General features: G+C 37.6%; 1 protein-coding gene across 9 annotated transcripts in view; it reads left to right on the top strand.

The window, feature by feature from the left end:
* The window catches only part of STXBP4 (syntaxin binding protein 4), a 200,433-nt gene that overhangs the window by 51,818 nt on the left and 133,531 nt on the right, over positions 1-15,084 (top strand). For all 9 annotated transcript variants that reach the window (XM_064271257.1, XM_023553563.2, XM_003414609.4 and 6 more), the window contains 2 exons: positions 4,298-4,394; positions 10,093-10,184. In XM_064271257.1, the coding sequence (XP_064127327.1) occupies positions 4,298-4,394; positions 10,093-10,184 (189 nt within the window). The remainder of the gene's footprint in view (positions 1-4,297; positions 4,395-10,092; positions 10,185-15,084) is intronic.

A 15,084-nucleotide genomic window follows, 5' to 3' on the forward strand; every position in this document is an offset into this window, starting at 1 on the left:
ATGCCCCAAATTGTTAATAGTGTTTACCTCTAGAGCAGTGGTTTTCAAGGTGGGAGGGGAAGGTTACTATTGACATCTAGTACGCAGAGGCCAGGGATGCTGCTAAACATTGTCTTCTACGATGCACAGGACAGCTCCTCACAATAAAGAATTGTCTGGCCCAAAATGTCAATAGTTCTGAGGTTGAGAAACCCTGCTATAGAGTGGGGGTGGATTATAAGGGATTCTCAATTTATAAATTTCTGGATTGCATGAATGTTTTTATACTGAAGTTTTATATATTTATATATAAATATATTTATATGTGGTAGAAATAGATATACCAAGTATTTAAAAAGTATTAATTAATAAAAAGTTTACGTAGCTGTATTCATACAAATAGATTTTCAGGAAAAAGCGTTGTTGTTGTTAGGTGCTGTTGAGTCGGTTCTGCCTCATAGCAACCCAACATACAACAGAACAAAACATTGCCAGAACTGTACCATCCTCACAATCATTGCTGTTTGAGCCCATTGTTGCAGCCACTGTGTTATTCCATCTCATCAAGAGCCTTCCTCTTTTTCGATGACACTCTATCTTACCAAGCATGATGTCCTTCTCCAGGGACTGGTCCCTCCTGGTAACATGTCCAGAGTACGTGAGATGAAGTCTCACCATTCTCACTTCCAAGGAGCATTCTGGCTGTACTTTTTCCAAGACAGACTTGTTTGTTCTTCTGACTGCACAAGATATATTCCATATTCTTTGCCAATACCATAAATCAAATGCAACAATTCTTCTTCAGTCTTCCTTATTCGTTGTCTAGCTTTCACATGCATGTGAGACGATTGAAAATATCATGGACTGGGTCAGGTGCACCATAGTCCTTAAAGTGACATCTCTGCTTTTAAAACTTTAAGGAGGTCATTTGCAGCATATTTGCCCAATGTAATATGTCATTTGATTTCTTAGGAAAAAGTATTACTTTAGGAGCCCTGGTGGCACAGTGGTTAAGAGCTTGGCTGCTGACCTAAAGGTCGACAGTACGAATCCACCAACCGCTCCTTGGAAATCCTGTAGGGCAGTTCTACTCTGTCCATTATTTTAGGAAAAAGCATTGTTAGAGATAAAAAGATTTATTATGGTGATAAAAATGACTAATTTACCAAGGAAATATAAAAATCTTGAGTCAATACATACCTAACAGCATAGCCTCAAAATATTTCAAGTAAAAAGCCAACAGAATTTCAAAGAGGAATTTATAAATCCACTATTATAATAGGAGTTTTTTTTTAAACACTCTATTCTCTTAAATTGAAAAACCAAGGAAATAAAAAATTAGTAAGGATATAAACTCTGCACCTTGCTGTTAAAGAACTTACATTCTTCTCAAGCACACATAGAGTATTTGTAATAACTGACCATGCCCTAGATCACAAGGGACCGTGGTAGCGCAGTGGCTAAGCATTTGGCTGCTAACCAAAAGGTCAGCAGTTGGAAACCACCAGCTGCTCCTTGGAAACCTTATGGGGCAGTTCTACCCTGTCCTATAGGGTGGCTGTGGGTTGGAATTGACTCGACAGCAATGGGTTTAGGGGTTTAGGTCACAAAGAAAGTCTGCACGGTTAAAGAACTGTTCACGGTCTCTTGCCAGAATGTCAAATTCCAAATTAGAAATCAGTAACAGAAAGATTTTTCTTAATACTCTCATGAAAATTTTAAAACATATTTCTGAATACCTTATGACTTGGAAACATGGATAATAAATATGTAAAAGATGTTCAATCTCACCTGTAATTAAGGGAATTAAAGTTAAAAAAAAAAAAGCATACTATTTTATATCAACCATATTGACAAAAATCAAAGCATGAAAACACCAGATGCTGTTAAGAATGTAACAAGTAGGAATGCTTATGTACTACTAGTATGCGTAAATTGGCATAAACATTTTGGAGAACAATTTTAATGTCTTACAAAGTTGACAATATGTATCACAGCACACTGTAAGGAAAATTGTCACACATGTGTACAAGGAGACATGTATAATGTTTTGTAATAAAAACAGATTGGAATGATTATAAAAGCCCATCAATCAGGGAATGGATCATAAATTATAATATATTCATACAATGAAATACTATTTAAAGTTAAAATATCTGAACTAGTTTGAAACAACAATATTGAAAAATTGTGAAATCATAACATCAGAGTAAAAATAAAAATATTTTGTAGTGCTATCCTTTTATACTGTTTATGTAAAAAATCTTGTGTGCAAAACAAGAGTACTTATTATTTAGGTATGCATGGTTCAATATTAATAGCATTAAATCATGAACAGAAAGGGTATGCCAACCTTAGGATAGTGGTCACTGTTGAGGAGCCATACAGAAGGCTTTCAACCAAGTCTACAATGTTTTCCTTCTTTAAAAATACATATAAATTTCAAGCAAATATCAGTGAGTATTTGATGACAGCAGATATATGGATCTCTTTTGTATTCTCTACTTTTTTTAGGGGAGTATATTTGGAACATTTTTATAACTGAAGGGAAAAAACACACGAAGTTAAGAATTATTACGCAGTGTTATGTAAAGCAAATACTTATGACTGGGTAGACAGGTTGGGCAGATGATTTTAGACTAAGTTTAAGAATCACTTTTGAAGGCGTCTTTCCTGATAATCCCTCTTGCTACTGTCTCCTCTCACTGTCTCCAGTCAGATTACCCATCTATACATTAACCATTTTGTTTTTGCCATAGAATACCCCATACACACCTCTATTAGATCATGTGTTATACTGTTTTACATTTATTTACATATTATTCCTACTCTGGAGACTAAGCTCTTTAAGGGCAGGGCCTAACTATATCTTGTTCGTCTATCTCTTGTGGATAGTTTAGTGCGTGACAAATAATAAGCACTAAATAAATATTTGCTAAATGAAATGATGAATGGTTAAACAGATTCCAAAGAGGGAAGAAATTTATAAGGGGACAGTGTCCAATATTGAAGATTACCTATCTTTAAACTTTGCCTCCAGCGATTGATGCTATATGTTTTCTTGTCAGGATTCACTAAATAGGCCCTATGCATTAGTTAAGATTAGGATTTGCTATGTATAACTGGAGAGCCCAAAATAACAGTAGTTTCCATTAGAAATTTTTTTCTCTCACAACTAAAAGAAGCCTAAATGAGGGTAACCAGGGCTGGCATGGAGGTTCTACAGTGTCAGGGTCCCATGCTCCAACTATCTTGCTGCTCCACCATCCTCATTGAGGTATCTCATTAACCAAGATGACAGCTCAAATTCCAGCAATCTTTTTATACTACTATTAAGCCAAAGAAAGAAGAGCCTACCTTTACTTTAAGAAGGAGACTTCCTGGAAGTACTCTACTGCAATTCTCCTTATATCTCATTGTCCAATATATAGTCACATGGCTTCTTCAAGCTATCAAAGGGGCTGAGAATTTTTTTTTTTTTTTTTTAGCTGAATGGCAATGTCTCTAGCTTAAAAAAAAAGGAACGTAATAAGAAGAAGAAAACAGACATTGGGACACAGCTAGCAATTTCTGCCATTTTTAATCAACTATTAAGTGCTGAAAGGGAAAGGTACTTTTCCCATGAGGAAAGAGCCTGAAAAAAACAAGAAGAGATGGGTACCAGAGCCCTGGTGGCACAGTGGTAAATAGCTTGGCTGCTAACCAAAACATCGGCAGTTTAGATCCACCAGGTGCTCCTTGGAAACCCTATGGAGAAGTTCTACTGTGCCCCGTACAGTTGCTGTGAGTTGGAATCGACTTAATGGCAATGGGTTTGGTTTTGGTTTGTTATCTCTGACAAGCCAAAAATTCAAAGATTTTACATTTAACCCAGTTCTTACCAACTTCAGTTTTGGTCTCAATGCCAAGAAGTTAACAAAATTAGTTTCATGTTTTAGAGTGTTACATACAGAGATTAATGGTAAATCTGATTTAATAGTATTCAATTGCTATTTTTCCTCTGCTAGATTATATATTTTAGGTTTAAGAAAGATTTTGATTTTTTTTGTTCTTGTGCTATGCTTATAAGTTTGGCATTAGCCAAAGTGCTGACCTTGAAAAAAGCTGAGGTGTTGGTAGAATCAGGAAGCCTATACTTTATAGGCAATTAATCCATCAACAGTCAGCAGACTTCCCTTGGGCATCTAATTCTTCATTCTGGTCACTGCTCCTGCTATTGATCCCCCCCCCCCACTGGTTTATAAAATAAAGTTGTAATGAAAAGTTTTATTCTTTGAAGATTTGAAAAACTGCTTCACATGAGTCCTCTTCCTTCCAGGCTCTAAATTATCTTGGTATTCAGCCCACGGAGGAACAGCATCAAGCCTTGAGACAGCACGTGCAAGTAGATTCAAGGGGAACAGTGTCTTTCGGAGGTAATATTAGATTCATCGTGTTGAATTATCTCAGAAACTTGGTTAAAGAGTTATTTTGACCCATTTTTACTAAGATTGCCCCATCTTTAAGAGCTTTAGGAGAAAGAGAAAAATAAGACCACATCTATTCAAGTCCCTTAATCAGTACTCTAAAAACTCAGCTAGAATAACTGGCCGGGCTGAGTCAGCACAGGGAACTGTATTAGAACTTTCAGCTCTAATATATCATCATTCTATCACATTCTTTTACATTGATATACAACCCGTTGCCATCGACTTGACTTGATGGCAACAGGTTTTGTTCTTTTTTGGGGGGCGGTGGGTGGGTATTTCATAAACATTGCTTTAGTAATAACAAAAGAAGCAGAACAAAAAATGTTGTTGTTTGTTAGGTGCCATCGAGTCTCTTCCGACTCCTAGTGACCCTATGTATATCAGAATGAAACATTGCCCATTCCTGCACCATTCTTACAATCATTGCTAAGTTTGAGCCCGTTGTTGCAGCCACTGTGTCAATCCACTCTATCATCTCACTACTGTGACCCAGAACCCCAGTGCCGTCGAGTCAATTCTGACTCATAGCAGCCCTATAGGATAGAGTAGAACTGCCCCATAGAATTTACAAGGAGCGCCTGGCAGATTCGAACTGCCGACCCTTTGGTTAGCAGCCATAGCACTTAACCACTACGCCACCAGGGTTTCCCACTGCTATGAGATTAATTCTGATCCTTTATTCAGGTAATATGATATACTATTTTATGACACTATATGATTATTCATAAGGTTTTTACTGGCTAATTTTTTCAGACGTAGACCACCAGGTCCTTCTTCCTAGTCTGTCTTAGTCTGGAAGTTCTGCTGAAACCTGTCTCCCATGGGTGACCCTGCAGGTATTTGAAATACCGGTGGCATAGCTTCCAGCATCACAGCAACACTCAAGCCACCACAGTACGACAAACGGACAGACGTGTGGGAAACTGACACACACATGAAGGAAGAAGTCCAAGCTGCAGTGAAGGCACTGGTGAAAAACAAACCTCCAGGAATTGATGGAATATACCACTTGAGATGTTTCAGCAAATGGATGCAGCGAGGTGCTCACTTGTCTATGCCAAGAAATTTGGAAGATAGCTACCTGGCCAACCAACTAGAAGAGATCCATATTTGAGCCCGTTCCAAAGAAAGGTGATCCAACAGAATATGGAAATTGTTGAACAATATCATTAATATCAGACACAAGTAAAATTTTGCTGATGATCATCCAAAAGCGGTTGCAACAGTACACTGACAGGGAACTGCCAGAAATTCAAGCCGGATTCGGAAGAGGACGTGGAACAAGGGATATTGTTGCCCATGTCAGATGGATCTTGTCTGAAAGCAGAGAATACCAGAAAGATGTTTGCCTGTGTTACATTGACTGTGAAAAGGCCTTTGACTATGTGAATCGTAACAAATTATGGATAACATTGCAGAGAATGGGAATTCCAGAACTCTTCATTCTGTTCATGAGGAACCTGTACATAGACCAAGAGGCAGTCATTCAAACAGAACAAGGGGATACTACATGATTTAAAATCAGGAAAGGTGTGCATCAGGGTTGTATCCTTTCACCATATTTATTCCGTCTGTATACTGAGCAATAATCTGAGAAGCTGGACTATATGAAGAAGAATGCAGTATCAGGATTGGAGGAAGACTCATTAACAACGTGTGATATGCAGATGACACAACCTTGCTTGCTGAAAATGAAGAGGACTTGAAGTACTTACTGATGAAGATCAATGACTATAGCCTTCAGTATGGATTACACCTTATCATAAAGAAAACAAAAATCCTCACAACTAGACCAATAAGCAACCTCATGATAAACAGAGAAATTGAAGTTGTCAAGGATTTTATTTTACTTGGATCCACAATCAATGCCAATGGAAGCAGCAGTCAGGTAATCAAGCCTTGCATTGCATTGGGCAAATCTGCTGCAAAAGACCTCTTTAAAGTGTTAAAAAGCAAAGATGTCACTTTAATGACTAAGGTGCATTTGACCCAAGCCATGGTGTTTTCAGTTGCCTCGTATGCATGCGAAGCTGGACAATGAATAAGGAAGACCAAAGAAGAATTTGTATCTTTGAATTATGGTGTTGGCGAAGAATATTGAATATACCATGGACTGCCAGAAGAACAGTCAGGATGCTCCTTAAAAGCACGGATGGCAAGACTTTGTCTCACATACTTTGGACATGTTATCAGGAGGGACCAGTGCCTGGAGAAGGACATTATGCTTGGTAAAGTAGATGGTCAGCAAAAAAGGATACCCTAAGGAGATGGAATGACACAGTGACGACAACAGTGGGCTCAAGCGTAACAACAGTTGTAAGGGTGACGCAGGACGGGGCAATGCTTCATTCTGTTGTACACAGGGTCGCTATGAGTCGGAACTGACTCGACAGCATCTAACAGCAACAACAATATAATTATTCATATTAAATATAGCATAATATACCACTGAAATGACTTACTATAGCATTAAACTTTGTCCATTATTGATAATTTTGATGGTTTCTCCATAACTGATATTATCAATAATTTTATATGAACATCGTTCCAAATGCTGCTTTTTTTTTTTTTTCCTTAGGAGAAATTCCCACAAGTGATTAGGACTTTTGATATGTGGTGATAAACTGTTTTCCAGAGTCATTTTACACATGTGTTTGTTCTGCTACTAGTAATGTTTGAATATTGCAGTTTTACTGTATCCTTGACAGCATTAAATATTGATTTTTTTTCTTATGTAGTAGACGCAATATGGTATTTTTAAAGCATCTGTATTTCTAACAAAAGGGAAATTCACCTTTTTGTATTGAAATGATGAAAAAAAGATATTGTCGCTCTCTCTGTTCTTAAAGATCATTCCAAAATTATACAAATAAGAAACAGAAATATATGTATAATTAATAACACAATTCATGAGGACAGAAAATGCATGAGAAAAATAAGTGAATTAGTGAGCAGAGGCAGTTAAAGCTCAAATATCTGAAGAGATAAGAAGATTACAGTGGGGAACAAGCTGATTTGTCCCTCAGAACCCTGAAAAGGCTTAGGAATTGAAAGCATCAGATACTTTAAAAGGCTGGGTTTAGGCAGGGCATTTAAGAGTAGGATTGTTAGAAATCTGTATAAGGAGCGATTATACATGCCATTCCCTGCCCTTCTCGAACAGTCCAGCAACTACTACTCCCTTACACCTCCAGGGAAAAAAGGTATATTCTCTTGAGAAATTAAACCAGATTTTGGACCTATGGTTGCCAGCAGCCAGGAAGCCTGGAGGAGTGTGTCATGAGTCATCACTTGCAACACACACCCAGGTTGCTCAGTGAAATTTGTAGCCATGTTTATAACCTATAGGTAGGAGATTGTAGGATTCTCTCTGAAGAAACTGAACAACAATGTCAGCTAGCCACCTGATTGTCCTGCGGTGACATCACCAACCAAAAGGCAAATTATGGACAGAAAACTTCCAATCAGCTTTTTTAGTGCCTGACTCTCAAATATGAACTGATAGCTAAGGGTTACCAGATATTTGGAGAAATTCTCCAACATAAAATATATCACCCAAAACTATCAGACAAACAGAATTTAAAAAAAGAGTGAGAGAGAAATAATGCAGGAGCAGAAGAGAATTTCAGATTAACTATAATTTAAAAAGATAAGAGAAGGTAATATATCTATGCAATAAGAGTAGGATGCTACAGCATAGGAGCAATCAGAAAACTTAAAAAGGATCCTACCAAGAAAAAGGATCCTAGGAAATTAAAAATATAGTCACCCAAGTAAAAAGCACGGACGGTATATGACAAATAGGTCACACTCTGTGGTCCGAAGCTTATATTTCCCTAGGACTGTATCAGGCAGGGAAACCCTGGCGGCATAGTGGTTAAGAGCTACATCTGCTATCCAAAAGGTCAGTAGTTTGAATCCACCAGATGCTCCTTGGAAACTCTGTGGGGCAGTTCTACTCTGTCCTGAAGGGTGACTCAGCAGCAACAGGTTTGGGGTTTGGTATCAGGCAGTGCCGTATAATGGTTAAGAGCATGTGCCTTGGAATCAGACAGATGTTAATTGGAATCCCTGCTCTGCTTATTTGTCAAGTCACCTTGGGTAGCTTACTTGACCCTGCCTTAGCCCCAGTTTATTCATCTGTAAAAAGGAGACTATAAGAGGACTTACCTCAGATTGTTGTGAGTATAAAATCGCCAAGCACTGTACCTGGCATGGAGCCCTGGTAGCACAGTGGTTAAAATCTTGGCTGCTAACCAAAATATCAGCAGTTCGAATCCACAGCTGCTCTTTGGAAACCCAATGGTGCAGTTCTACTCTGTCCTACAGGGTCACTATGACTTGGAATTGACTTAACGGCAACAGGTTTGGTTTTCTTTCTTTTTTGGTACCTGGCATTGGAGTCCCTGGGTGTTACAATTTGCACTCAGCTACTAACCAAAACTTTGGAAGTTCATATCTACCCAGAGGGGCCTTGCGAGAAAGACCTGGTGATCTACTTCTGAAAGATCATAGCCATTGAAAACTTTATGGAGCACAGTTCTACTCTGACACACATGAATTGGAATCAGCTCAACAACAGGTTTGGTTTGGTTTTTGGTACTTGGCATATTAAGAAAAAAACAACCAAACTCGTTGCCATTAAGTCAATTCTGACTCGTAGCGACCCTGTGGGACAGAGTAGGTTTCCAAGGCTGTAATCTTTACAGATGCAGACTGCCACATCTTTCTCCCATGGAGTGGCTGGTAGGTTTGAACCACTGACCTTTCAGTTAGCAGCCGAGCGCTTTAACCACTGCATCAGGATGTTAAATAAACATTCACTGTCACCAATTGCAGTCAAGTTGATTCCAACTCATGGTGCCCTCATGTGTATCAAAGTATAATGTACACCATAGGGTTTTCAATGGCTGATTTTTTTAGAAGTAGATTGCCATGCCTTTTTTCAGAGATACCTCTAAGTGGACTTGAACTCCCACCCTTTTGGTTAGCAGCCAAACACACCATTTGCGCCACATAAACCTTAGCTGCTGCTATTATTATTCAACCTCAGATACTTCCAACAAGACAAGCCTTAAGTTATAATGTTGTCATATGTTTCAGAAAAAAGTTCCCCTTGATACAAGAGTTAGATATGTCTACGAAATATGTTTATTATTTTCTTAACTGATCTATTGATTTTAGTAAAGTTAACTGAAGTAAGTTAAAACTAGTTTATTTCTTCTTACTTGAACTTACATTTATCTGTCATACCATTTTAAGGTAATTTATATAAACCAAAACCAAACCCAGTGCCATCAAGTCGATTCCGACTCATAGCGACCCTATAGGACAGAGTAGAACTGCCCCAGAGAGTTTCCAAGGAGCGCCTGGCGGATTCAAACTGTCAAGTCAACCCTTTGGTTAGCAGCTGTAGCACGTAACCACTATGGCACCAGGGTTTCCATTTAATTTATATAAGTAAGTTACATATAATTTATAATATAAAAAAAATATATGGTTTTAATTTATATAAGTTAAATTTGACTTACATTTGTCTTAGCATTAGTTATAACATAGTTTCAACTCAATATAAAAAAAGGTGAGATTTTTAGAAATCATGAAGTTAAATGCTCTGTTCTTACTGAAATATGTTCCATTTTAGATTTTGTCGAGGTTGCCAGAAATTTGTTTTGCCTGCAGCTGGACGACATAAATGTTGGTGCACATGAAATTTCTGACATACTAGATGCACAGGTAGAGTATACCTTACAGAGCTGCTTTGATTGCACTTAAGTCTCAAACATTATGTGTCATGTATGTAGGCTTTTTTAAAAAAAAACTTTACTGTTTGGTTTTTTCTTAGAAATTATACAGAATACAACAAAGAAAATATAAATTAATGTAATGACTATTTTGTTATATTGACTGATTAATCAGTCTCTTTTATTGCTAAGCATGTAAAAAAAAAAAAAAGCATGTAGCTGATTGAAATCACCCAAAGACCTTGTCGTTTGATAACTCTCAGGAGAGTACCCACCTCTCTTGAAATTGAGGCCCTGCTTTGTCAGAGCTGATTCGGTCTCATTTACGGAAGGAGGAATAAAGCCATAGGAGCACTGTTTTACCTCTGCCTGGCAGCTTTTATGCTGATTCAAGTGTTGTGTGTTTGTCTATGTAACATTGACAGCAGAGCATTATTTTGTTACTGCCAAACAGTTCTCAAAGCTGCCAGACGTATTTTTGATGAGGTGGCTTGGGTGATGGGGTTGCTTACAACATACCGAAGACATGGGGGAATTCAGAGTACTTTGTATGAGCGTGCAAAGCTTCTTTAGCAGCTGCAAACAGACCATCGTGCTTAAGTTAGTAATTTACTTCCTTCTTACCAAAATGATTTTAGGGCAGATAAGAATATGTTCAATCTGTGATGCTTTGATAGCAAAAGCAAAGTGCTGATGGCAATTACGCAGTGTGTTTTACACGCCAATAATTTCCTGTTCGTGGCTTTAGATCAAAATGTTGTACAATACTCATTACACTTAATTTATAAGATTTCCTTTGTGTTTTCTGCTTGTCAGCACACAGAAAGATGTCCTCATAATGTACTGATTTTTTTTTTTATTATTAAACTGGAATCCACCTTAAGAGTACAGTTGACCTCACTGTATTCACATACATAACTGAAACGTATCTCAGAGCATCACTTACTTTTTCTACAAGCAATGCATTCATATTTAGTATTCAATTCTAAATATGAATGCACCACTTAAAATTTTTTAAAAATTAGTTTCACGATCTGTGTCCCACAGTTTGAAAAGGACTGTGAAAATTACTGCGTATCTGCTGGTGAGAATATAAAATGGTACAGCCACTTTGGAAAATGATATGGCACTTCCTTAAGAAGCTAGAAATAGAAATACTGTACAATCCAGCAATCCTACTCCTAGGAATATATCCTTGAGAAATAAGAGCCGTCACACAAATAGACATATGCATACCCATGTTCATTGCAGTACTCTTCACAGTAGCAAAAAGATGGAAACCATCTAAGTGCCCATCAACAGATGAATGGATAAACAAATTATGGTGCATACACACAATGGAATACCACGCAACAATAAAGAACAATGATGAGTCCATGAAACATTTCACAATATGAATGAATGAGGGCATTATGCTGAGTGAAATAAGTTAGTCACAAAAGTACAAATGTTGTATGAGACCAGTATTATAAGAACTCAAGAAAAGGTTTACACAGAAAAAAAACATTCTTTGATGGTTGCAAGGGTTGGGAAGTAGAGGAAGGGGAAATCACTAACTAGATAATAGGTAAGTGTCAACTTTGGTGAAGGGAAAGACAACACACAGTATAGGTAAAGTCAGCACAATTTGACCAAACAGAGGCATAGAATTTTCCTAGATGCATCCAAACACCTTGAGAGACCAATTTGCTGGGGCCGGGGCCTACCCAAGGACCATAGTCTCGGGGCACATTTAGGTCAATTGGCTTAACATAGTTTATAAAGAAAATGTTCCACATCCCACTGTGGTGAGTAGTATCTGGGGTCTTAAAAGCTCGCGAGCATCCATCTAAGATACATCTATTGGTTACATCCCATCCAGAATAAAGGAGAATGAAGAAAACCAAAGACACAAGGAAAATATTAGCCCAAAGAACTAAAGGACAACGTGAACCAAAGACTCCACCAGCCTGAGTCCAGAAGAACTAGATGGCACCAAGTTACCACTACGGACTGCTCTGACGGGGATCACAACAGAGAGTCTCAGACAGAGTGGGAGAAAAATGTAGAACAGAATACAAATTCATGAAAAAAGACCAGACTTACTGGCCTGACAGAGATTGGAGGAACCCCGAAGACTGTGGCCCCCAGACACTCTGCTAACCCAGAACTGAAACGACTCCTGAAGCCCACCTTTCAGACAAAGATTAGACAGTCCTATAAAATAAACAATAACACACATGAGGAACGAGTTTCTTAGCTCAATCAAATGTATGAGACCAAATGGGTAACTCCTGCCCAAAAGCAAGACAAGAAAGCAGAAAGGGACAGGAGCTGGATCAATGGACACAGGAAACCCAGGGTGGAAAGAGGGAGTGTGCTATCACGTTGTGGGGATTGCAACCAGTGTCACAAAACAATATGTGTATAGATTTTTGAATGAGAAGTTAACATGAGCTGTAAACTTCCACCTTAAAACACAATAAAAAAATTTTTTTTTAATTACTGCATATATCAAACATATATAGAAATTCTTTTTTGGGGGGGCAACTGGTCTACCAGAAACAGATCAAAAATATGTTATTATTTTACAGAGTAATTCCCAGTTTTGTTTTTAGTTGAAGGGCAACGTAGTGTGTCATCTAAAACCACATCAATTGATCTGCAATTGAGGATGCTGATAGTCTGTGAGTGCGGAAACTCCCCACTGTTGGTTACCGCTCATATCAGTGTCACCAACAACAGGGTCAGGTTTTATAGTCATTTTGTTAGGGCTGCTTGCCTCTGTATTCACATCTCCTTTTTGGTGGATAAAAGGTGGCTAAATTTTCTTTTCCTTAATTGATTTCACATGTTTTTACTGAAGTATAATGTGCACATAGTAAAGCACAAAAATCTTATGTGTACAACTTGATAAGTTTTTATTATGCATCGACAGGTAATCTGCATTCGGAAACCCTGGTGGCAAAGTGGTTAAGAGCTATGGCTGCTAACCAAAGGGTTGACAGTTTGAATCACCCAGGCGCTCCTTGGAAGCCCTATGGGGCATTTCTACGCTGTCCTATAGGATCGCTATAAGTCGGAATCAACTTGACAGCAAAGGGTTTTTTTTTAGGGTTTCATCAGCATTCAGAAAGCTCCCTCATGCCAGCTGCCCAGTCAGGCACCATTCCCACCTCTAAAGTAGCACCACTATTCTGACTTATATACATACAGATTCATTTTGCCTGTTTTTGAACTTCATAATAAACAGAATCATACACTATGTGTTCTTTTGTATCTAGCCTCTTTTACTTATCATGTTGTCTGACTCAGAAGGAGGAATTGCTGAGTCAGTATAAGTCAGTCCTACTTTTGGGTAATTGACAAAGAACTCTTAGGCTTGGAAGAACATGGCATTTAGAACCAAAGGTATAATTATCTTACTGTAATTCTAATCATCATTGCTATATTAAAAAATTCACACAGTGCCACACCTACTGCTGGCACAAGGACACACACAGGAAAGGCAAGGTTGGAGCCCACAGTTAGCAGTTCTCTGAACTTAACAACACAGACTATATTCTGTCATCATACCAGATGTATCAAATATCATGAACGGACTATGTTAAAATCACGGAGAGAACATTATGCCCTAAATTAGAGTTTTCACATTTTGGGCTGTTGTTAAATCAACTTAATGAATTGCAGCCACCATTTTAAAAACTGAAATACAATAGAATGGAAAATATGAAAGTAAATCAAAGTGAATTATATGTGCTAAGGTAAACTAATGTTTCACTTTTACTGGGTCACAATGTAAATTGTATTTCTCATTATGTATAGCAGTAAAAAAAACAATAAAACTTTGATGGCCTCTTCCCTGAAGACTCGTGTATAAAACATCAAATACATGTTGAACAGCTGCAGTGTACATGGTCTTGTGTTAGGTGCAGCAACATGTTATTAAGATACATAAGACTCAGCCTATCCCTCAAGTAACTTAGGGTATCATGGAAGGAAAAGTCATGTACATAAATAATCATAGAAAAAAATGCATTATCTCATAAGGGCCAAAATAATAACACACTTAGAGCATTCAGAGAAGATTCGTACTGGACTTGGCATTTGAGTGAACTTGGAAGAGTAAGTAGAATTATATCTGCCCAAGAGGTGAACGAGGAGTGATAAGAGTGTTGGCAATCCCATTCTCTGCTTATTACTTTAAATTGTACTTTTCTATACTTTCTTTAGCTCTATTATAGCTTCCCCATAAGAAGATGGCTATCACTGGACTTGGATTTTTATCTTTAATTAGATTGTTAATGTTTTTACCTTGTAATTGGCTGTCAAAGAGATCACGCTAAAAGTAAAAGAAATTGTCATCGCTGCTTTTTTTTTTTTTTTTTTTTTTTTGCTGTTGCTGTTCACTTGTGGATGAATTATTATCTTTTATCTACAGTTTCTGTGCAGAAATCTTTTTAAGCCACTTGGCAGTTACATTATATTTTGTTTAGTTGAAACAAGACACCTAATCAATAAATCTTCTTAACTGGACGCATGTGAATCATTTTGATTGATACTGTCCAACATTTTGTCAGCCTTAGGTACCATGCACCGGGAGTGGATGCCTTAGGGAATAGTTTATGTTGGTGACACCTAAAGTCTTTTTGATGTTATAAACAGTCTTGGAATTTTGTTGAAGGAAAATTATATTGTTAAAATACAATGAAATTATATTGTCAAAAGAATCATAAAAGTGACAAGGGAATACATATCCTGCATTATCATCTAAATTCTGAGTAACAACAATGTAAGGTTACAACAATGTAAGGTTAAGCTTAAATGAAGGAAGATGCCTCGGATTACTTTAATTATCTCTTTTATCTAATCAAATGACTCCAGAGTAAGAAATTATATTTTGTTAATGAAAA

This window comes from Loxodonta africana, chromosome 18 (assembly GCF_030014295.1).
Source record: "Loxodonta africana isolate mLoxAfr1 chromosome 18, mLoxAfr1.hap2, whole genome shotgun sequence".
Taxonomy (NCBI): domain Eukaryota; kingdom Metazoa; phylum Chordata; class Mammalia; order Proboscidea; family Elephantidae; genus Loxodonta; species Loxodonta africana.